The sequence below is a fragment of the Callionymus lyra genome, chromosome 11 (genome assembly GCF_982586985.1).
Source record: "Callionymus lyra chromosome 11, fCalLyr1.hap1.1, whole genome shotgun sequence".
Taxonomy (NCBI): Eukaryota; Metazoa; Chordata; class Actinopteri; order Syngnathiformes; family Callionymidae; genus Callionymus; species Callionymus lyra.
Window position 1 is genome coordinate 9,947,956 of NC_141828.1, and position 26,078 is coordinate 9,974,033.

General features: G+C 39.4%; 1 protein-coding gene across 1 annotated transcript in view; it reads left to right on the forward strand.

Annotated features, from left to right (window-relative positions):
• adgra1b (adhesion G protein-coupled receptor A1b) overlaps positions 1-26,078 on the forward strand; it is a 243,757-nt gene that overhangs the window by 156,771 nt on the left and 60,908 nt on the right. The window contains exons 13-14 of the mRNA XM_087803267.1: positions 3,961-4,171; positions 4,304-4,512. Coding sequence (XP_087659393.1) covers positions 3,961-4,171; positions 4,304-4,512 — 420 coding nt within the window. The remainder of the gene's footprint in view (positions 1-3,960; positions 4,172-4,303; positions 4,513-26,078) is intronic.

Sequence of the window (26,078 nt, forward strand, 5' to 3'; positions counted from 1 at the left end):
ACACTACAAGTACAAGTGCATCCCGATGAGCAGTGTGCCAAAATGTAGTTCGCAATGAGCACTCAATTGGCCAGAAGATTGAGTGTGGATCGATGGACACTTTCCACCCTTAACGTCTGCCATCTTAGTGACGTAGATGAAGCTAAACTGAAGCTACGTCACTGACGACTCGATAAAATGCTAATTGTACCACAAAGCAACACAACAACAATAATTACACAATGAAACACAACTTAATAACTTGTTCGAATTGGAGAGAAATTGCCGTCAAATATCAGCAATAGAGTTCCAATGGCTGCTTGCAATCAGTGTTAAAAAGTAGTAGAAGAAGAAGCTGTCGAGTCATTTCCTGTAAGTGTGTAGCTGCAGAGTTTGATTTGAGACAGAACTACACTGTTGAAGTTTGAGCACTGCACAACTTAGAGAAGCTAGACAGCAATAAATAATAAGTTCAGTGTTGGAAGAATTTTTACTATTGCTTCATTCTTGAATTGATTTAATTAAATATAAAACATGATATCAAATATGAATTTTAAGATCGATTTATTAAGGCAACTTACTGAGAAAGATGTCGTTTTCAAGACTAAAAACTTTATCCTACTTTAGCTCAGATGTTCTACACTTAGGAGCAACAGCCCGAAAAGATTTCTCTCCTCTGGTCCTGAGCCGTGTTCAGGAACCATCAGTAGATTCTGCTCCACAGACCTCAGAGCCCGAGCTGGGGTGTAAGGCTGGATCAGATCAGTGATGTAACGAGGAGCCTGACCATGAATAGCTTAAGAAGCATCTTAAGACGTTTCTATTTGTTTCTGGAACTCCTGTGTTGTTCTCAGTGTTATCTTGATCTTTAAAGTATGTACTTTTTTGAGTATTGTTTTGATTGTTAAAGCGCTTTGTGACCCTGGTCTGGAAAAGCGCTATATAAATAATATTACTTACTTACTTACTTACATACAGATAAAAGCTCTTTTAGTGTGTGCTGTGTTTTTTCTTTTTTTTCTTAACAGTACAATTGAGGAATGACCTTACTTTTCCAACGTGTTAAACATGTTTTTTTTCAACATACTGTATTTTTAAACCATGACAAACACCTTACGTATTAGTGTTTATATATATTAAATAAAAACGATTTCACATCTGTCTATCTTTTTAACATATCTTTAAATTAATATTTTAAACATCATTTTATGTTTTTGACATTTTCCTATAACATTTTAACACATGTTTTTTATTACATTTAATAACGTTAAAAGATTATACTCAACTAAATCATCCATATAAATGTATATTTGTGCAATTTCTGAAATCAAGTTTCAAATCTGAAAATACATTTTACTATACTACGTAGTTCGGTAACCAGATGTTTAATGCTCGTCCTGTGGTTGAATTGAATCAGACAATAGTTTAAGCGAATATTTGTTTCCATCGTCTAATGTTCAAATCTTACACGCTGCCGTCGGCGCGTGCGTGGGTCAACAGGGGAGGGCTCAGGTGCTGACGCTGCAGCCGCAGAAGCTTTTTTAATGATTAAACTTGATCTTTGGCAGGAGCGGGAGTTGTCCTGAGAGTGCAGTCAGCTGCCGCTTCTCGCACCCTTGAGCAAGATTCTTAATCCATGAGGGGGTTGTTGGATGCTTGTCTAAGAGGTGTGATGATGGCGGCACACCAGCACAAGCACACGTCAGTGGATAGTGTCGTGATTATCTTTCAATAAAGTCCTTATTAGAATTTAGAGCCACATCTCCGCTGATTATTGCTCAGCTGCACGTTCACACTGAAGTCGTTACTTGTGTCGATGACAACATTAATATTGACATTTGATCCAGTAACACTTTCGAGGAAGATTTACGGTTAAAAGAAACATTATTTGCACATCATCATGAATTTATAGTATGATATAATGCATTATTTATGGTGGATTTGTTTTGTTTTGTTTATAATCATGTATTTATCATGTTGATAACAATATTTATTAAGTATTCTAAGAGGTGGACTCAATGAATTATTATTGTTTGACAAGAATAAGCAGAACAAACACAGACTAAAATATCCTTTATATTAAGATATGTTTTAGCAAAATAACATCAACAACAAAAATAGATTTACTCTAAAGAATCTGATTTGAAAAATAGAAAAGATACTTATGGAAAGTAATTAGAAATTGTATAGTTTTGTAAAAAAGTGGTCCATCAATCGTAAGCAGAAAATCACAAGGTGATCACTTATGGATGAAATATATATAAGAGACAATAAAAGATAACTTTGAGTTTGGCGTGAATTCTGGTGAGTATCAGTGACTACAGATGACATTACTGAGAGTTTTCTTGTGTTTATTTCAGTATATTATATATAAGTAAGTAATTTTTATTTGTATAGCGTTTTTCTAGACCAGGGTCACAAAGCACTTAAACAATCAAAACAATATTCAATAAAGTATAGTATAAAACTATAATATTAAGACAATTTCACCCATGTTGTCTCACCTCAATGCTTCAGTTTGTGTATTTGAGCACAAATGGCATCTAATTTAAAGCAGAAAACTATGCTGTAGAGTAACAGTTCTAGTAAATAAAACATATATAAATAAATATTACTTACTTACTTACATACCTGTTTTCTGACATGTAGTCCAGCGACGACCCTTTAAATCAATTGAAAAACAAACAGTTACTGTCAAGCTCCGGATATTAAACAATGGCAGAAACCTTGTGTGCAAATAATTGGTTCTGATCTTAGGGATTTAAAAATGAATAAATAAAATGCCTTTAAATGTTTTAAGGGAAATAGGAATCCAGTTTGTTGGTATTATTTTGTAACTGCTTTCTGGAAATTGGAAAAAAAAAACTCTGAGCTACTTTCTTCCAGTATTATTTGGGGGATTTATTTTGTTGTCACACTTTCTATGAAGGTGTGACTGGAATACACTATGAGCACATTCATAATACATTACCATTCAGGCTTTAAAGAAGAAGTTATTTTAATGGCAGGTATGGCAAATTATAAATAACTTGGTTAAGTAGTATAACTGAAGGACGTTAAGCCCTTGAAGTGAAGTCTTGTATTGATAATATAATTACAAATATTACATCATAACGATACGGTGAAATCGGCTGAATTACAAAGTAGTAACTAGACGTCACTTAAAGCTCCTAATATCTACCTCTCATAATACAAATACATGTTGATTGAGTGTGTTTTGTATAAAACATTTGATCATAAATAAAACAAAATCAGGACCATAAAGTATTGGTGAACATTTATAGTCACTTCTGGAACTCCTGCGTTATCTTGACCTTTTAAGTATATATTTGATTGAGTATTGTTTTGATTGTTTAAGCGCTTTGTGACCCTGGTCTGGAAAAGTGCTCTATAAATATAATTTACTTACTTACTCTATAAATATAATTTACTTACTTCTTACAAAGTACTGACCACTGCAGAGTAAAAAAAAAAGGAGCTCTTGGTGATTGTGTTGTTTGATATATTATCTTGTACATGTACTTTTTAAGGGATCATGTTCAAGTTTAAATCCACGTTTTAGTGGTTTTTCACCTTCACACACCCTCACCCCCTCAAACCCACCCTCCCTCCCCGCACAAATGATCTTCCTAAAAATCCACGCCAGTGATGTTTACGCAGGTATTCCGTGCTCAGAGTGAGAAGAAGTCAGACCTGGTGTCTCTTTAAATCAAAAAAATCGCTCAGTGTTGATGTGCCCTCAAGCTGAAATGGTAAGAACCATTTCCACCTCTGCGGCAGGGAGTCTGACCAAACAGACGCACTAGAGCCTCAAACGTGGTTCCCCGGTCACTTCTGTCCTCTGCACCGCTGTCGGAAAACATTTTTTTTTTTTGTCGTCTCTCGCGGGACGTTTTTTTTTTTTTTTCTTTGGCGCATTACTGGTTATTTAATTTATTTATTTTTTTCCCTTCTTCTTCTTTTTTTTTTCTCCTCGCACAGAACTCAGTGGCGGTCGCCTCGATCCATTTACCGCTGGCTGACACGCACATCTCCTCCTCTGCGCTGCAATCTGTTGATAACTCCACTTGCAGGCTGCAGTTTATAGTCTTTCGCAATGGGAAACTCTTTCCATGCACCGGGAATTCGTCGAATCTGGCAGACGATGGGAAGCGTCGGAGCGTCTCGACACCAGTTGCTTTCACAAAATTAGGTAAAGAGGGTGTGTGGAGGGAGGGGGGGGGATTTTTTCTTCTTTTGACTGGATCCATGCGCAACATGTTGGCTCACATAGGTGTTTGATGAGTTGTGCACTTTGATTTTTTTTTTTTTGTTCTTCTCGCAGATGGTTGCAGCTTCGGGAGCGCCGTGCACACCGTCACTATTGCTCTTAGGCACTTCGCACTGGGTGTAGATCCCACCGCAGCCTTCTGGGATTTTGACCTGCTGGATGGACACGGCGGCTGGAGGGCAGAGGGCTGCCACATAACCGGCTCCAGGGGCAACACGACCACCATTCATTGCACCCACCACAACAACTTTGCAGTGCTGATGGTAAGTCATTCCCCCCTTTCATTGCCAGACGCGTCGTCGCCGGAGCGCTTCTTTTTTTTTTTCAAACGTAGGGATACACATTTTTTTTATTCTGATCCCATTCTCGGCGGCTGGAGAAGGGGGATTGTTTCGCGAGAGCTCCTCGCCTCCCTGGAAAGTTGTGTTGTGTAGTGTTGCCACCTTCTTTTTTTCCCAGTAGCAGCATCGCAGCGAGGAGGAGCGCCTGGACAGGAGCCTCCGAGCGCAACCGCTGCGTTAATTGGTCGCAACCATCGGGCGAGCGAAAAAAAAAAAAAAATGTTGGATTGACGAAGAAGAGGAAGAAGAAGAAGAAGAAGCGCGTGTGTAGAGTTCGACAGGCGGGAGATGCCTTCAAATTCCACGAGGATACTAAGCAGGGGGGGGATCGCAATGGCATCGCATCGCCCAGTCGCTTCATAGAGCCTGTCTTTCTTTTTCTCTTTTTTTTTTACCTTTTATATTTTCTTTGGATGTAAAGAAATCCTCCGGATGTTTACCGAAGAGTGGGAGACGTTAGACTGGGAGGTCAGTTTTTTTTCTTTCTTCTTACATTGTCTTCTTTTTTTTTTTCATGTTCGATTCCGCGAAAAAAGCCGCAGAGGGGAAAAAAAAGCGGGTGCTCCTCCGCGGGGGTGTCAGATTGTCAGGTGTCAGATTGTCATAGTATAGCAGTTGGTTTTTTATTAAAATGATCCTGAGAAATGGAGGTTCGGACTCAGATAGGTTCAGATTGTGTCCACGTTTTTTTTTTTTGTTTTAATGCGTGGGGATTGCGCGTGTATTAATGCAGTCACCACACCCGCCTGGTCTCCGCAGTGCCCGAGAAAAAAAAAGGACCCCCATTTACAGACTTGTGACATCACAGCGCTTTTTTTCTTCCCCCCCCCCCCCCCCCCTCACCCCTAAGATTGATTTATTCATGATGCTTGATTTTCTTGGAGAGCTGCTGCAAGAACCTGTTGAATAAATCCGATCAGAGGGATTGTCACCGCGCGTCTCTGGACGGTAACTTGGAGACAGTTGTGACAGAGGTGATCTCTTGCTGTGACATCACCGTCTGATGTTGCCATGTCATCGCAGGAGCGGGTCTCTGGTTGGACCAGCAAAAAAAAAAAACATCGAGTGTGGAAAGGTCCTGGAGTGAAGGGTGTTTTTTTTTTTTTAAGAAACGGTGCTGGTGACTAAGTTGAGCGTGTGTGTGTGTGTGAGTCAGTGTGAATAGAAAAGTACAGTTGAAAAACGTTATATAATGGTGTCTAGTGATGTCGATAATGGATGTTGTGTGCGTTTGAAAAAAACGCTCATGGTCGTGGAGTCTGGTCATTGACAGTTGTGCAGGTTTTTATTACGCCTCTGTTGCAAAAACACACCCTGTTTCTTGTGGTGGCTGTTTTGTACACATTCGATTGTCGAGAGCTTTATCTTTCTGTTACACACAAACAATCTTTGGTCACCAGACTGGAACACAACAATGATATATGACTGGCATCACAGTGACATACACATCATTTATTCACTCTCTGCACACATGCATGGGTCCAATTTGTGCTCCGTCTGACTCATGGTTTTTGTGTGAGTAACGTGTGTCATACTTAAAAAACGCACACATCCTCACTGTCTATCAGCTGAAAATACACACAAATTGTGACACTCAAGCACTCTTTCTGAGAGACCATCACCTCAGTTGAACAGTATACTTGACTGACAAGACAAGGCTGTGTCATCCTCAAATACACAACTGTCTCTATGTCTGTAACAGACACACACACACACACGTAGCACTTCAACACCTGCGTCACACAAAGAGACAATTCCTACCCTGTCTCTCTCACATGGACTCACAGAATCGTTTTTTGGGCATCAATCTATATATCGGTGTAAAGTACAGTTGTTGGTGGACATGCAATGACTCACACACACACAGTGCTATAACAGTCACACATTCATTAGAATCCAGAGCCCCCAGGTTGCACACACGCACACTAAACTACAACATTTCACCGTCTGTATTACCCAATAAGATCCAAAAATACAAATTCATGATGAAATCACACACAAAAGTTGTGAACGTACGTTCTTGAAGTCTACATGAAATCAGTCACTCACAGACGCACACATTTGGTTGTGTTTCCAAACGATCAATTCTTTTTTTTTAATCACAATATCTGTTGCACCAACACAGTCTCAGTTGTTGTTTGTCACACACACGTCTCCTCGGTGACCTCGCAAGTTCTAAAATGCAAAGTCACACATACGCACTTCCCTCATCGCATCACTGACACACTTGCCAGCGCACCCCCCCCCCCTCCTCCCTCTCGGGGGCTCCTGGCACAAACACACACACACACACACACATTTTCATGTGTGTATTTGTTTAAGATGCCGGTTTTGATTCTGACAGGGTATTGATTTAAAACGCCGGCTTTCAGATTTGACTGCCGTTTTATGAGACTCCACTTTGGATTTATTTTTTCCCTTCATGCGGACACTCTTGGACTTTGTGATCGGAATGTTAAATGAGTGACTCTCGAGCAGCTTCAGCTTGAATATCAACCACTAGAATCCTCCTCAGGACTAACTTTGCGGCACAGTCTGCCGTGTTTGCGTTCACAAGTAATGAAGGCAGTATTTTTTTGGGGGGAGGGATAACTTGATACCAAGATGTAGTGATTGATTGATACAGATCTGGGTCAGAAAGATGTTATTTTAGTGGTAAAAGGCTCCAGATTTCAGCACCACAGACAGCTCCCCCGGTCTCGGCGGTCTGTAGAGGGGAGAGAGGGGGGAGCTGAGTCACTCGTTTACAGCAGCAGAGTCTCATCATCTGTCTTCATCACAGTGACACTGCTCATCACCTCACTTTAACCCGCCACAGCAGGAGACGTCCCGTCTCTCCAAAAAAAAAAAAAAAAACCCTCCCAGCTCGAGGTGCGACCTGATTTATTTCTCCATTATTGTGGTGGTCGAGAGGTTAATGGAAAACAAGCTTCATTAACATTTTTGTTAGAATCATGAAGGACAAAATCTCTTTTTTAAATACATTTATGGTAGATATGTATTACCTGCAAATAATCATATGTTTTTTTTATTGGTACAACTTCTGAGTCATTTCTTAAAGAGTAGATTGTCAAGAGTAAATATCCTCAAATAGATATTGTTTTTTTTGATTAAATCCAAGATTTTAGATAAATTATTATCTTCAAAATATACAAACTCTTACAGGGGTGGTAGATGCCATAACCCAGCAACAGCAGAAAGTAAAGCTTTTAGTATTTTATTTTACATTAAGTAAGTAAGTAAGTAAGTAATAGAAAAATAATCCAGAATTGAGTTTGTAATTCAAAAAATGTATTAAGTGTTACAGGTTTTGAAATGTCAATGCAGCTAGTGTTATTACCTAAGAGCTAAGCTAGCAAGTATAGCCATTCTTTATAAATAGTTTTACCTTCTTTTGTCAACGAATCAACAATTTGAATCTTCAAAATATATCAAAAGTGCTACAGGTTGTAAATTTCACCCAAGATTAACTGCATGTACCATTATTATTCAAGAGCCAAGCTAGAAAGTATAGCATTCATTTATACATTTTTATTTTTTAACATCTTTAAAAAAACATTAATTAGAGTGCAAGTGTTATGAGGTGCTAATTGATTGCTATCATTATTACCCAACTGCCAAGATAGCAAGTATTGCATTTAGTTAACTTGTTTATTTCAATTTAAAAAAAAAATATATATATATATCAGAATTTAAATTTAAAGTTTTCTGTAGCATTTACTTTATTAATTTTTCTTTTTTAACTTTAAAGGCTAAATCATTTTGGTGACTCATCTAAGATGTTGGACAAAGATGGAGAGACAGTCATGGTAACTCCAAAGGTGTACATTTAGATGCTCAGGAAGTGAGAAGAGCAAGAATTTAGGATACTGAGGTTAATATTGTGAGAAAGATGAGAAGCTCATGTGGAGATATTTGAAGACAAAGGATGTTGGGACAGAAGGAGAGTAGAGACAGTGTTGGACCAAGAATGAAGAAGACCACTGTCTGTGTGCTAAACACAATAAAGTACCAGGTCATCTCATTTGTATCCATCTCATTTCCTGTGGGTGCATGATATCAATGTAATGATGTGCTCATGACCTTCATCTGACCTTTATCTCAGGGGCCAAAATATACATGCAGGTTAAGTGGACACGTTTCCAAGGTGAACCGTACCTCTCGACTCCAGACACCAGATGGCATCTGACCCTGAAGGGAGAGTCAACGTGTCCTTGAGTGAACCTTCGAGTCAAATCTGTCAACACAAGCTTGCTTTTATTGGTGGCTTTTATGGGATAAGTAAATAACAATAATGATAACCATAATACAAGTTATCATCATAATAATATTAATAATACATAAATAAGATAAGGTAAAAAAATATATATGTAATTGAAAAAACTATACAGAAACTGAATGTATAAAAAAATTGGGTTAATAAAATAAAATAATTGATCTAGCTATTATATAAAAAACACAGTAAAACTGCAGTTAAAATTTAGGGAAAACTGGTAAAATGTCACCCCTAAACTGAAACAATCATCTCAAAATGACAACATTTACCACATTAAAGGCAAAAATGAGGTTTGTGTCTCTCAAAAGTCGTCTATAGCAGATGCAGATTGAAGCAGCTGAACTTAGAGGGAAGTCAAGAAGGGAATTTAAATTGGAGAGCTTCTTATGCTTCACCGCAGAGACTCTCGATTCATCATGATTATGTGGTTAAAAAAACGAAAGGGAAATCCACTGAAAAGTGTTGTTTATTCAGTTTCAATCCACATTTGGGCTTTCCTGTTTAGCAATTACGGCCAACGGCTCACGCTGCGCGTTGTGTAGGAAACATGTTGCTAATTGAAAGCAACCTCGCGGCAACTTTCACATCCACTGTTGCTCAAAACATTCTTTTTCTTTTTCTCACTCTTTTTCCTGCACTGATGTTTGAAAGATGTGTTTTCTCGTTAGTCTGTTCTCTTCATCTGAGATCTGAACTTTTTTAAGCTGGTTCGCCCACCAGCGTCTGCCAGTTTTGTCGGGGTTAACTTCTTCTTCAAACTTCCGTCCTGGACTTTCCACCGCTTATATATTTCTTACACAGCGAGCGTTCGGTTTCTTTTTTCTTTCTTCAGAGATGAATGTATATCGGAGAGCCATTATAGCAATGACCTGTTCCGGTTTTGCGTACACAATCCGTGTCGTTTGACATGTGCAGGCGAGGAAGCCGACACATGGCATTGGCAGGAAAAAAAAGGAATTATAGGTTATATAGCTCCAGGAATCCATTAAGAAGAAGCTTTAATGCTACGAAAACACTTTTCATTTCAGTAAGATGCATCCGAGATATTGTCGGATAATGAAAGACGAAGCTGTGAACACATGCATGAAGACTTCCCATGACAGACGTACATTAAGTGACGAAGGCTTCAGACGTCTCTCAGTGTATATCTTCCTTGCTAAGGTGGACTAATGTGATCCTAGGGATGGCTTTATAACTTTGAATAATACAGCACAAGGTTAGCAACTGCTAAAACTGTATTTTAAAAGATAGCATTAGTGTGCTAATGGCTACGATCATGCGCATACCTTGTATTCCAAAAGTGAGTACACCCCTCACATTTATGCAGATATTTAAGTATATCTTTTCACACACTGAAAAAATGACACTTGTACACGATGGAAAGTAGTCTGTGTAAAGTCTATATACCAGTGTAAATGTATTGCCACCTCAAAATGACTCAATGTACAACAAAACTAAACGTGAGAATCCCCCTAAGAGACTACACCCCTAAATGTCACTGCTTGTCATTTTCCCTCATGAATGCCATGTGACTCGTGGTGTTACTAGGTCTCAGGTGTTGCATAGGGAGCAGGTGTGTTTGTAGTACAGCTCTCGCACTCATACTGGTCACTGAAAGTTCCAACATGTTTGTCTTTTTAAGCAGAGGTTTTATAACTTTGAAATTCAGGTGGACATAATCTTATGTTATTAACGGGTTACTAATGTCAAGTAAGGATGTGTGAAACGATTATGTATTTGGAAAAAGGACATTTTTGAGGTCAAACAAGAAAAAGGGGATACTAGGAGGTCTTAAATGTTCTCTCAAATGGTTGTGATTATTTCATTAAAGAATTTCAGAAAATGACTGCTGAGAATGGACAGCAGAATGGAATGCTCAATAGAGTTATGGTTCTGAGTCAGTCTCTATACAGTGTTGATAATTGTGGTCTGGTGGATATAGTTTTGAACACTTAAGATTACGACCATGAACTCCTTTATTCCTTTACTGTTGGAGGTCCGGTTAAAAGTCGGACTAAACATATTCTATAATGTGGGCTAATTCTTGTCTAAACAAGAAGGATCTGTCTCGCCTGCAGTTAATTCAAAACTCTGCAGCGAGAATTCTGACCTGCTCTAGTAGAAGAACTCACATTTCTCTGATCCTTGAAACTCATCACTGACTGCCAGTTTCTTTCAGGATCAATTTTAAAATTCTGGTTCTTACTTTCAGATCTATTCATGACTGATACCTGTTGGAACTAGTTATTGTGGATCAAGGTATAAATCAGATCATTTTCCGAGGCATTGAACCAACACACAACTCTATACATTAGTGATGATCTGATGGAGCTCTGTGAGGCATTGTCATTATTTTCAGAGTCCACTGGATGGCGGTCCATGCATTATTTTCCCTTTGTTTTGAACAACTCTTCTAAGTAAGTAAGTAAGTAATATTTATTTATATAGCGCTTTTCAAGACCAGGGTCACAAAGCGCTTAAACAATCAAAACAATACTCAAAAAAGTAAATACTTTAAAGATCAAAATAATACTGAGAACAACACAGGAGTTCCAGAAAATCAATGAAAAGCCTGAACAAATAGAAACGTCTTAAGATGTTTCTTGAAGGAGTCAGTAGACTCCATCAAGTGCAAAGTTCTAATGAAACATCCCATCATTTTTAAACGGAGGGCGCCACCTACTGATCTCTAAACAACATGACCCTGTTTCATGAAGCTTCATCAGAACATCACTACTACAGCTTTCTAAGTGTTAATACGCACATTTACAAAACTGCTGTCACACTCGGTAACAAAGGTTTTTTAAGTAAGATTCTTAATGGATCATTACACCCAACCTGTAATGTTTCCATGCTTCCATTTCTATAGTTAGCCCACAAGTGGTCGGCGTACAATGGTGTACAGTACCTTATGAAAAGAGATATTTTGACGTCGTTTTGACGTATGCTAGAAAAAATATTAGCCTGGAAATTCAATCATGTACTTTTTTATCGTTCTTGAGCTTCTTGGCAGAGGTATGCACGGCTTCATGGCTCAATTTTAAGTCCCCTTAACTCATATACCAAATTCAGTCACCACTAGTCAAAGTGTCTAAAGAATCTCAATGACTCGCCTCCGTTGTCTTCTGACACTTAACCACGAGTTTTTCCTTCCGCTCTGCATCTAAAGAACAACATCCCCGCAGACTTCACAGCGAGTCGAAATGATTTGTTTCGAACCTTTTGATGTAATTCTCCGGATTGTTTTTCTCAAATATTCTGGGCAGCAACCTTGGTCCAAATAACAGCCGACTGTAAGAAACCAGTCATGCGTAATTTGTGTTTGCGTTAAGCTTCGCTATAATTATGCGGCTTAAGCTAATTCCGGTAAACGCTAATTATGCGCAGTCCACTTAGCATCTGGCACCTTTCACCCTTCCCTCGCTTCAACTTGGTACCAATATGGCGACTCGTCCAACGCCGTTCTTTTTCTTTACCATGTTACCTCGCTGCGCTGGAGCTGACGTTAAACTGCGGTTATGCTTAATAAACGTTCCATTTTCTAAGTGTTAAGTGTGATTCTTCTGTCACATGGGGATTTGTTCGTGTTGCTTTAAATCCAATCTCTCTTCGCTTCGAGTGCAGCCTCGCGGTTCTGCAGGAAGGTCTGGCTCCTCTGCAGAGCCCCCTTCGCTGCACCCCCGGAGTACAGATTGCTGCTGGCCAATAACCTGACATGTGATGCAGATTGTTTTCTCCTTGACTAATGAGTTCAGAGCTCACAGAGAGCCATTTGTCTCTGCCATCAACAGTTTCTGCCTGGCAAATCTGACCGCAGCCCCTTTTTATTTCCCTTTCGTTTCACGTGTGCTGCCGCAGTTTCTCTTTTTAATTAAGTGAATTTCCGTCTTCCAAGTCGGATACAAATTGCAATTATTTAACCTATTGTTATTCAAATTATGTATGCACCTTCTGTTAAGTGTGTGAAACATTATAATAGTGCTGCAAGCAGCAGAAACGATTGTTCCACTTAATGTTCCTGTGCGAGTGTGTGGGAACTTAATGGCCTATCCGGTGGTCTTGATGCTATTTGTATAGCTGCTGATGAATTGGCAGCCAGCGTAGGAGAACGTTATCATGGCGAGGATTTTTGGGCCTGACCCAGATACGATCATCATGATCGCACACATGGAGACGGTAAAGCATTTTTACTGCTCGACTCCCGGCCTGAGAAAGTGTCACTGATTATGAACATGTCGACCGACCTTTGAGAAATGTCATTTTGTCAAAATTGTTTGACCCCAGACGCTAATTGTTGCCGTGACGATTCGATCCATTCTTCTTCCGGTTTAATATAACCGGCTTATTATTATGTAAGTGAAATTAACGTGTTTCTGTGTGTTCTGACACGGCACATACCTCTGCCGAGGACTTAGTTTTACACTACTAAAACAACATCAAATTAATCTAAAAGTATGTATTTAGTCAAGAATATTGTTGACTACAAATGGATATTAGGAGATATAAGGAGAGAGCGTCGGCTCTGAAAATCGTGCTACCCATTCATGAAGCATCATCATCAACCATCACAAGTAAATGCATTTATGATTATTATTCGTTTGTCTTTTTAAACAATCAATAAAGTTTTTACCTTACCTTACCTTAACTTATCTTAAACGTCTTTTTGTCATCGCATATAAATGCAACATGTGTTTTTGGTTTACAACATTGGACTCTTTTTGTAGTCAAGATCACCCCAACCGAGACCAAGACATTATCAATATCCAAGAGTATCCAGGCAGAGATATATTAATATATATATATATACATAAAACAAAAAATATATATTTATTATAAAAAAAATCTTTAACATAAGTAAAACAGCATCATTTTGTTTTTGAAAGGTATTTAATATAAATAATAAATAATATAATCACAAAACCGGCCACACAAGTTTGCTCTTCAGTGAATTCTTCCATTCCATTCAATTCTGTTGATAATGTAGAAATGAAGTCTGGGAGCCACGGTAGAAAACGTTCAACGTTATTCAATAAATCCAGCATAACTCAGTCACTGTCACTACTGATGGAATTATTGAGCGCTTCATGTATTAAAAAATGAGTTTAAAACTGCAATCATGAACAAAGGTTCAAGGACATTTGACAGGCAATGCAATGGGGGCGTGGCTATTCTGAGTGAGTGACACTGGTAGCTGAAGCTTGTTTTCTCGGTCGGTATTGAACAGAAATCCATACAGTCCGAGACGAGAGAAGAGACGGAGTTAAAATAATTTTATGACCGAGAAGAGACCCTGAGACTGATGTCGGGAACTACAACACTACATTTTACTCATTCTTTCACAACCACTAGTCGGAGCTCAGGTCGATGCAAAGGGTCCCAGTATTTCTGCTACTCAGAAGCTGAGGCGTTTCCAGGTCAACTAAGAGACACAACCTCACTGTCTTGGAAGCTTCATAGAATTGCTTCTCAGGAGCAGAAGAATAAAGATATTACGTTTTCATTTTTCATCTTGGCTCATTCATTTTTACCGGCAGACTTTTATTTGCCCACTTTACTATTTCTTTAAAATGTGGTCTGAATTCCGCACTGCTGGTCAACGGAGTCAACGCTGTATTCACACGCTGCACTGATACTCGTGTTGCAAGATATGTCTTCATCATCTCAACACCTCATGATGCTGCTGAGAAGACAGTTTTATGGTTTTGGTCAGAGTAGACAGTTATTGCCACCTATATTAGGTCCCGTTACAGCCCATAAATACGCCTTTTCTGTACATATTTGAATTTATTTTGATTGTTCAAGCGCTTTGTGACCCTGGTCTTGAAAGGCACTTTACAAATAACCATTACTTAGTTACATACACCTTTTGTCTTCCAATGAAAATGTGTCAAGAATTAAAATTATTTTACTGAAGTATTTGATTTGTTCTATTATTGAAAAAGTGTCTAAAAGATTCTCACTTTAGAGTTCTTAACTGCTATATCATGTAATGAAAATGTTAATGGTAATATTAAATATTGTATGCACAACGTTTCTAATTTAAAGTGCAATAACATAATGGCTGGACTGACTGAAGGATGCGAGAGCGAGGCTCATCTTGTCTCTGTCTTAAAGCTTAAAAGAGTACTTGTCATTCTTTAGGAATGTCGGAAATGCATGCAACTGCCGTCTCCGGCCTTTGATTTAAAGCAGTTTGGTGGTGATGTTGTGTAGCAACCATGCTCCTTTGAGTTGCCCGATCACCATTAAAATAATAGCTAGAGGGTTCTACTGCATAAATCATGTTTAAAATGAAACCATTCATCACAGAAAAAAAACATTAAATGTTTTGCTGCTTAAATAATCACTCATATCTGTCACTGTTTCTAAATCCCTGCACTTGTATGTTCGTCTCAACCAACATATTTCCAGAGAATAAAAAAATAGTCCACGCTGAAGTACCTCCTCACCAAAAAAACGAATTGAATACACTTCCTACACTTCCCTTCCGCTTCCTATTTCAAAATGGTTAACTGTCCTCCTGCCCACTCAGCCGCTGCTCCCCAGTGCGACCCAGCGTGAACCCCCGAGACGACCAGGTAACAATCAGGATTCTGTGCAAACGTTGTCTGTCTCTCGCTCTCTATTGAGTCTCTCTATTTTTGCTGCTCTCTATTAACTGCACCGGACAGAGGCTCATTTGCACAGCGGCGGTCTGGACAAACGCCTTTTAACGGCTAATTTTTTTTTATACCCCATTAGGGCAGAGATCCTGCTGCCACATGGATGTACATTCATCAGCCACGACGGCTGCTTCTAGAACGTTCCCTCGAGCCCTTCGACTTCTCAGCTGCTAATTACATCTCAGGATATGTCAGAGAAATCGAAGGGTTAAAGGTAAATCATATAATGGACTCAAAGAATCAAGCCCTGGCGAATGGTTGATTATACGGAATGATCTCTCCTGCCTCGTTGGATCTCGTTCAGAACGGCCTTTTGACATTTAACCATGTGGCCAAATCACTTGGTTAAAGTTCATTTGTCTTCTCGGTGTACGCAACGAGGAACAGAAATGCCCCGCAGTTGTGTTCCGTTTGAGTCCGGATGCTGCATGCGATGCGGCTGGTTGCTAGGCTTTTAATTAGGGAGATGCTTTTGATGCGTCACGGCCCTGACGCTCTCCAGAGGGAAAGAAAAAAGGACAGCAGCGAACGAATATGGGAAGTGATGATTCGACACTGGCGAGACGACAATGTCTGCTCTATTAAGAAACACGGCACCGTGATGTCACTCTTGATCCGAGTCTTCCAAGACGGCAACTTGTTAATCGTTAGGTTTTTTTTTTTCTCGCTCTTTCTTCATTTTTAATCACCAACAGCTCCACCACCTGATGATATCTGGCACCGGCAATTTCACAGATGGAGCCGTTTAAAATGCAAGTTTGCTCACAATCCCCGACATTTAATATGCAAGACGTTTTGGCATCGATTCTGATGAGACCGCACCAGAGCCGGAGAGGGGTCGATAAATATGATTAAGTGTCTTCCTCGGTGTCGGTGACCCCTGGTTCCTCGCTCTGGCCCAACTTGTGTTGTTGTTGTTGTTGTTGTTGGAGGTGAAAGCGTCTCAGTGCGTTAACCCAACTAAACCTGGATAAGAGTTGGTAAGAAGATTTTTTAAAGGAAGGTTTAACTTCCTGAGACCCTTTAGACATGGTATTTTTTATCCATGAGCCTTTTGACCACACCAACAAATCTGATATGTGTTATATCGCATTAACATTCTACATGGTAAAGATAAAAAACATGAATCCTTATCAGATGCCCAAGCCAGCTTATCTGAATCCTCTTGACGCGGAGGAGCAAGGGCTGTACTCTATGAGCTATTCCCATATAGTCATGCTTCTCACCCTATCTCTTATGTAATGCCACTCCTGGGTAGAGGTAATTAAGTCTGTAACAAATATTTTTATAGCATCCTCGACAAGAGGAATCTGTATATTTGATTGTTTGTTTGAAGCGTATCAGTCTAAGTCTTTACTCATTCAAACACATTGAAGATGTTCTAGCTTTCCTAATGCAGAGGCTTCAATACAATTCAATTCATTTGTTCCTCGTGCTTTGTTTAGGGGCAGGAGTGGAGTGAAAGGATGATGTATTCTATTCTGTGTTAATCTTTGTATCCTTTCTTTGCGCTATTTCCTTTGATCTGTGCTCTTTATATTTGCACTTTGTCATCCCATGAACTTTGTTCTTTTTGTTCGCACTTTGTTTTTGTTCTTGTTTTTATGAAACTTCTGTACCTTCTATTCTCTGCTGTGAACTGGAAACCCAATTTCCCGAAGGAGATCTCAAGTACGTTTAGTAAAGTCTATCTATCTACAAGACGTTACAGATGAGCACCACATTTTGTTTGAATTGTTTGCATCAGTATCTACATCAAAATGAAGAACACCTTTGCCTATAACTCTAAAAAGGAACAGATTACTCTAAAAAAAAAAATCCCAACCCTTGTTCTGCTTGATTGGACATTAGGAATCTGGGTCTGTGGTACAAGTTATAGTATTAGTTCTTTTTTGGAAGTTGTTGTTGCAGTAGAGACCAAAAAAACGACTTTGATCACATTTTCACTTACTGATCTTCACCCGTTTTTTCCATGATGGGAATCTTGAGCCTATCCCAGCTAGTAAGGGTGAGTGGTAGGCAACACCTTGAAGAGGCCCCTAGCTGTTGCAGAGCACACTAGCACTACTAAACACTCTCAAACCTAAGGACAAAACTCAAGAAAAACTATTGATGTATTTTTGGATCTGGTGTTACCGGAGCAAACCCATGCAAGCATGGGAAGAATATACATTGAAGGATTAACCACTTGGTAACACTAGCAGTCAATGCCTCCTTATTTATAGCACATAATATAATTCATAATTGAAACTTTGATTTCTTTTGGTGTTGTTTTTGGGGTCATGTGAGCTCCTTGTTAGAAGAATGCGACGCCTCAGTGCTTTTCTAGTTACATGTCTGTGCAAAGGTATTTTATTGTTGTAGTTGTTGCATTTCTGTTCATCTCAACCACTTTAGAGAAGGATTTACGGGAGGAATAGATTTGGTTGCCTTTTCCGCCTCTCCGAGCATCAGATAGATCACAGCGGTCGTGCATTGATCATAAATATGAGTCTTAATAACACAGCTAGATCACTGCGGCGTCGTCATCTTTTAAATTTCCAGGGATTTCTTGAACTCATCAGAGTTTCTTCTCCTCCAACAAGCAGTGAAACTGTAATAAAAGATTGAGAATGTGAAGTGCGAATGTGCTGGTGGCTGTGACGGAGGGAGATTTATGAGACGCTCTGATGTCTCAAATAGACGGATTTATTGAAACTTGATATCCTGGAAAACTGGGATGAACAGCTCAGCAATGTAAGTCACAACATTTCAGTAGATTCTATCCCCGTAAACTCCCGGGAATCTCATAAAATATTAACAATACATCACTGTCATGATGTTCTGTTGGTGGAGCAGCTGTTTACCGACTTCTATTAAGGCTCAAGACAGTTGCAGTAAAAGAAGAAGGTTTATAGAGCCGGAATTGTGTTGGACCAGGATTTTACGGACTCATTTGTGACTGGAATTGATGTTGTCATGAGGGTCTAAGTGGTTCCACCATGATACCTCCCATTACCCTTTCAGCCCTTAAGTCCTGTCACCTGCTTGCTGTTCCCATCCAGCAGTTATATTTGAGATTTCCTCGTTACATATACCTATCTTTCTTCTGTTTATTATCAATCATTTAAAGGATGTGGTTCTTAAATAGAGCGTCTCGGTTGTATTGTAGAAGCACATAATCAGATGAAAATCAAGGTCACGTTTTATTGCCCAATCATAATTTAGCCTGGTCGAACCCCTGGTGGCTAAACTAGAAAACTTCATTTTCAAAATGAATGGAAAAAAACAGACTAACAGAGGGCTAAAATATTGCCAAATGTTAGAGGGCTTGTGATTTTTAAAAGGCTGTACTACAGAGCTCAAATTTAGTTTTTAATTCATAATGATTCTACTCATGCTATAATAGCACTGATACTAAATGAGTAGTAAGTCGTAGTATTCGTCCGCTATGGCGAAAAATGTAAATTATGGTCCAGCCAACCAGCTGGCGGTCATTATTTTACATCGTTTTGAACAACTGAATAATGAAACATGGCAACTTTATTAAACTGATGGCGCCACCTACTGACCTTTAAACAACATGACACTGCTTCATGAAGCTTCCTAAGTTCATCACTAGTAGTGACATTTTTACCAAATAAAACTCATTGTTTTTCACAAATAAGTCTTTTAAATCAAGTAAATTATTGGGTCAAATGGGGGACTGTTGTAGATTGTTTTAGATGTTGTTTGGATATGAAAGCTACGATGTGTAAAGCAAAAAGCATCTGAGAGGAGAAACCTGATACTTGAGGTTCAAGTTCTATGAAATGATGGTGAATGAACGATGGTGGAACTACCAGTTACGACGAAACATATCAATCAGATGGACAAACTACTGTCCATCATGGATGATGACTGTCATCCTCTGAACACCGTCATCAGTGAAGAAAGAAGCAGATGGAGTGCATGATTACTATTTGCAACACTAATAGACTCAGGGACTCATTTGTTCCTTGTGCTATTTTATATTTATCATTGTGAATTTGGGGTCAGGATCAGAGTGAAAGGATGATTTATTGTATGTAAATCTTGTAATCATTTTCTTTGCGTTATTTCATTTGGTCCTTGTTCTTACAAGGTCATTACTGTCATCCCTTGCACCTTTTTCTTTTGTTTGCCCTTTGTTCTTGTTCTTGTTTTTATGAAACTTGCTGTACAGAACTGGCAACCCAATCTACCTTCACGATTGTTGATGATATAGATGTATTTAAAGTAAAGTGGGGTGCAATGTTATCCTCCATTCGTGCTCTAAGTTGAAAGAGTGAACAAAGCTGTCTCTGAATGAATCACCCTTCAGTATTTCTTCTCGCGAGGATGTCCACGCACCCCTTTCCTCCCTTCCCCGCCACCTCTCCATGTGTTCTTCCCACTTCAAAGTCTTCCTCCCAAATCCTCGCCCCAGCATCTGAGTGATGTGCTCTGCTATCAGAGGTGAGAGCTAATCTCTGAACGGAGGCCCCCCTCGCCTCTCGCACCGTCCCGACGCCTCGTCCTTGATTTTTACAAAACCCGCCGGAAGAGACGCTAACATTTAAAGACGCTCAGGGTCGGGATGAGCGTCAGATGGTGGCGGGAGATTCTCGAAGGCGATCCATAATCAAAAATGACTTGGATTGTTGTGCCGATGCAGGTTTTCCCCCGTCTGAATTGGCGATGATGAACCTGTCTGGTGTCGCCGCCATCCGTCTCCGTCTGTATCCGATCACTCTTTATCGCCTTATCCCCCCCCCCCCCCCCCCCCCCCACCATCACTGCCTTTCATTGCTCCCCCTGCTACATGCTGTTTTTGTTAGCTGCGCCTCATAACATATTCTCCATGCATTTATTCCCTGCACGGTCGACTGCGCTCAAGTGCATCTATCACACCACCTCTTCTCTCTCGGCGCCTCCGTCTCCGGGGACTAAAAGCCGCCTCGGTTTTTCGAGAACATGGCAGCGGCGGTCCTGCACGGGTTACATGTTGTGACAGCGCCGAAAACAAAACATCAAAAACATTGTTTTTTTTTATATTCATTGAGTTGTGATAGTTTGTGTTAAGGTTTGTGGCGCGACGGAGCCGCTGGGAGACAAAGAGCTTGGGAAAATGGTGGACGGCAACAGATGTATGAAAAAAAGGAGTAAGCCCATTTATACACCAAAGACCCCTGCTGCCACTCTTACACAGCGAAACCCCGTGTGCGCCTGTTGCTTTGTCGGGTTTACGTTCGATAAGAAGCAGAGCGTTGCCGTTTTTTTTTACTTCCATTCATCGTGAGGTGTTTTCCTGCACAGAAAAAGAAGGTGCGGAAGGCTCTAATGTATTTGTCCAATTCGTGCGAAGAGAGGCGACGGATTGCCTCCGACATCGGAGCCCCTTCACGAGAAAGGCGTCTCGGTCATGTGTGTCCACATGTGCCCGCGGGGGCCGGTGACGCAGCAGGAGTGTGTGCTCACATGTGTAGTCTCGGAGCGAACCCGGGAAAACGGCTCCATTGATTGCTCTGTAGTTAGCAGCGATGGGAAGAGATGAATCATCGCGCTCAGACAACACTGACCCACCGACTATCTCTCTCTCTCTCTCTCTCTCTCTCTCTCTCACTCTCTCGCATGGAGTTCAGATGAACAAGAAAAATAGAACTTGGGGAAAAAAAAACCATTCATACCGACATATATTAACAATGTCACTTCATCGATTCTCACGGAGTCTTTTCTCACCGTAGCTGGCACCAGTCAAGGTGGATGCATTTAACGCAAACCTGGGGATCATAGAAATTGATCCGCTTGCTACAAAACAAACCGGATTGGTCCACGGCCAGCGCTCGCAGGCATCCTCCAAAAAAAGCCCAAACTGTATTTCTTTTCCCCGCCTCGCACACGATTAGAGTGGCGCGCTTCACAACAGAGTTGAAATGTTTTATAGTATTTATGTTATATTTACAACTTCCGGGGAGTTGGTGATCAAAAATTAAACATCCCTACTAGGGCTGTGTATTATTAAGAATATGGCGGTTAGATACGTATCACTATACAGAGGCCACAATACAATATATTGCATACCGTAGCAACTGTAAGAACAAGTTTATATTTGTACTATTGCTCAGGAACTGACTCTGGCGTTACAGAATTTACTCTTGATGAAATCCAAAGGGCTTTTGGGTCGAAACCAAAATATGAGCAAACATCAGCTTTGAAAGTTGTCAACTGTATCCTCTTGTCCTCAGTCACCATTAGGATTTAGTAATGCTTGCTGCCATCTAGGGGATGGAAGTTTGATTGAAGTATTTTCTTTTATACATGCTTGATTTAAATGGTTACCATGAAAGAAAATATTTGAAAGGAAAAAGTAGTTCATAGATCATACAAAAAAATCGGTTTATCGATATTTTCTCTTACCTCTAAACCTATGGATCCACATATTACAGCAAGTACAAGTGTGTTGTACAAGCATGTTTTGTTAATGCTACTGTCATCTACTGTTCAATTGTTAATTTTGCCACAAATTACATTTCAAATGTTTAACAAATTAAGGAATCACATTGATAAAACTCATCTGTATGGTTTTCACAAGTCAGAGTTTGCTCATCATTTGAGTTAGCGACGAATAAGAATAATTATATTATTATATACTGTATATGTCCATAGTGATTCGACATGTTATACAAAAGTTAACTTCCAGGACATTTTCATTACGGTCTTTAAAGCAAAAGTCAAAATTGCTTGAGTCACAGAAACTATCAACGTAACTATGGTTACAATCTGAGTGTTAGTGATGGTCTGATAAAGCTTCATCATGCAGTGTCATTATTTTCAGAGTCCACTAGATGGCGGTCTCTGCACTATTATTCTTTGGTTTAAACAACTGTTCTAATGAAACATCACATCATTTTTAAACTTATGGCGCCACCTACTGACCGCTAAGTAACACTGTTTCATGAAGCACTATCAGTGCATATTTCTTCAGTAAAATGACTCCTAAATGCACCAAAATCATTATTTTACATTCCAATGTATGTTTTGCTACAAACCCGTTTTGAAATGAAATAAATCAATCTTAAACAAGCACTTTGTGACAGAATCCGGCTTTTTCTGTATTTATGTCATGAGACGAGACGAAGCATTTGTCTTCATCGAAGCTAACACGCATGTTATTGATTTTGATGGACGTTTTTGTCGAAAGTATTGATAACAACACTTCTGCCTTCGAGATTTATTACCGCCCGGAATCTTGCTCCCAGAAGGAATAACGGTTCGATGCGTGGAATTCCCTTCTGCTCCCGTCCACTGTCTTGAAAACAGATATTAACGATAAATGAAAAACTGCCTGATGAATAATTTACCTGGAAAAAATAAAGTATTAAATCCAGCTGCATCTGCTGAGTCGTTGGCTTCAGATGAAGACCAAATCTGCCTCTGATTAACATGAGTTGTTGACGAGAGACTCGGCCTGTGGGGACGCCGAAGAAACACATTTTTTAACTTTCATTTAGCTTTCCTTCAGATCCGCTGCTTCCTTGAGTTTTAGCTACGTACATATGTAAAAACCTCAACTGAAATATGGCGAGTGTGCAATTTCGTTTTGCTGTACAGCTGAGAAGGCAAATTTATACTCAACGTTAAAATGGATTAATTTGATATTTTTTCTCACAAACAAATGTGTTGAGAGATTTACAAGTGCGGGATTCATGACCCTTAATAGTATTCCAGCACAAACTTATTGTTGTTCATCCTAGTCCATAATTCTGAAATGTATCTTCGGTACTAGCATTGTATATATCCCCTGTTACGAAAATGGTATATTTGTAGTAACTTTTTGTAAAATTCATCTATTCATACGCTCTTTTTTCCAAAATACAAACTTGTTTAGTTGTTATAAGATGAGTCTTCCTCAAAAACCTCCCCCAAACAGACCCATTAAGACACAATCTTTCCAGCATGTCCTGGGTTTGCCCCAAAGCCTCCTCCTAGTTGGACACATTGGGTACCACATGCGTTGGTCTAACAAACCGATAAAGAAAGATATCGCTTTGTGACCCTGGTCTAGAAAGGCGCTATATAAATAGAGATTATTATTATTATTATTATTATCTCTTAGAACAGAGCATATTTCCCACTTTTATGGCAAAAAATGCTCACATTTTGAGTACGTTTTGGGTTTCCTGGATTGTTCATACTGTCCTGTCTGGGATTCGGCGCAGTGGTTCTACTTGTAGCCTCCCCTCTTCAAGGAATACCATGCTAAGAATACTAAGTTTAAAACCTTTTCTTTCAGTTACTATCCCGAAGCCTGTGAGCAGGAATGTGTAGACTTACCAGTAAATTGAGAGGTCTTTCGGCTAACTCTTACTTACTCACGCCGATTCATCATGATTGACAGCACTGGCTCCATCTCGCACCCCGATCTCCCCTCACTCACGAGTTGTTCTGGACCTTGTACCTCATGTGTAAGGATAGGCAGTAAGTAAAAACAATCTTCTATCATCATATAGATGCGTTTATATCTTAACTAATAGACAACTATTTAATTTTTTCAGAGAATAACTTCAAAATATGTTTGTCCAAAATACTAAAGCTTTATTTTCATTTAATTTTATTTAAAATAACAACCTTTATTTTTGGGTACACAATTTTATTTAAAAAATAATCATTTTACATGGTGATGGTACAATTGTTCTGTCCTTTGATTGTGAAAATAAAAACAAAAACAAAAACAGAAATGTCAATATAAATGAAAGCCTTCAAGTATAATAAAGTAAAGTATGTGAGAATATATATGATATACTGTATATTGTTCTATCGTCCATCACTACTAATATGTATCACAGTCTGAGGGGGCAAATTTGGCAGCAAGTTTTATTTGGCCCTAGACGGCTTTAAAAAAGCTATTCAGTACTAGTTAATGTTCACTAACAATGCACGTCCATAGCATGAGGTGAAATATAACATCAAGCGATAGGTAATGAATGCCAACAATGAACTGCAGAAAGGAGGGACTTTGTTAAAAGTGGATATGTTCGGGAATTAAGGAGAACAAAAAAATGTGTCTTCTGGTAAAATAGTAATAATCTTCTCGTTTTTTATCACCAGACAGTAGCATTAATGTATTTATTAGAAAGTAAATTAGCCTGTGGAGACTGACTGAGCATTAAGTTTGAAAAGTAATTACAGGTACAAATTGAATTAATCACATATTGCAATATATCCTTGAAATTGTGTGCATCGTCCTTGTAGTTTCACCGACCTCGACACACACACCAAACCCTTCGCACCAGAATAATTCCTATACCTATATAATAAGTGACTATACTGGAATGGATGCTTTCCCAATATGCTATTTAGAATTTAGTGTATTTTGGCCCATAAAGCTAGTGATGGACTGATGAAGCTTCATGAAGCATTGTCATTATTTCCAGAGTCCACTAGATGGTGTTCTCTGCTCTATTTTGCTCTACAGCAACTGCTGTAATAAAACATCACATCATTTTTAAACGGATGGCGCCACCTACTGACCTCTAAACAACATGACACTGCTTCATGAAGCTTCATCAACCCATCACTAAATAGAGTTTTACAGATTTTTTGTTTCATATTTAATTTATTTCTGTCTTGGCACCCACATTGAGGGTCTTTGAGTGTCATGTCACCACCAAACTGCTTTACAGCAGTGGTTCAGAGACTGGGTTTCTTTTGAATTACTGACTTCTTTGAAGCTACCAGAATGTGAAACCAGATGTTGTCGGCGACACTGCATTTAGGCAGTTCTGATGGTGTTTTTCAATCTTACATCATGCTTAAAATGAAAAATCCCCCAAAAACATATCTTGAAATACCTTTCTCAAACATTAGTTGTTGAGCAGCTGAATGCAACCCCCTGCATAAAACAGTTTTCTTTGGTGTCAAAGAAAGTCAAGGTCAGTTTCTCTAACCTCTCTAAAGATTTTGAACAGAAGAAAAAAAAAAGTCTATGATCAAGTTGTGGATGCTTCATCATCATTAAAAGACATGATAAGAAGGCAAGTCTTAGCTCATTACTCCCCATTTCCACGATCTTGTCCATCAAAATGAAGGACAAAAAGAGAGTGGATGTGAACCCATGGTCTTTGGCCGTTATTAATCTCCTCGCTGCCCTCACATCTTTTTTCACGTTGATTCATTGTCTTCGTCGCTGGCACGAGTTTTCGCGTCTTTCTTGTTCCACTTGTCAAGGGACACAGGATTGCCTACAGTGAGTTATGAGCTCGTACTTTGTTTGCAAGGTTGAACAGTGCACTGGGCTCATTTATTTGATAGTCACGCTTTAAGTATCTCCAAAGAACAACGATTACACCGACTTCTGTATGAGAATCTGAATTGCCAGAAGCTAAATACAACACTTCTAATCCGTGGCTCTGGAGAAATTAATGCTAATGAAACAATACCCCTTGATGTTTGAGGAGATAAACACGGCGAAAACTCTTGGTTCCGAGCTTGAACTCTCATCTTGATTGTACACGTTCAACCAGGCTACGTGGTGGATGTTGATTTGATGGATGCTCACTTGATTCCACTCG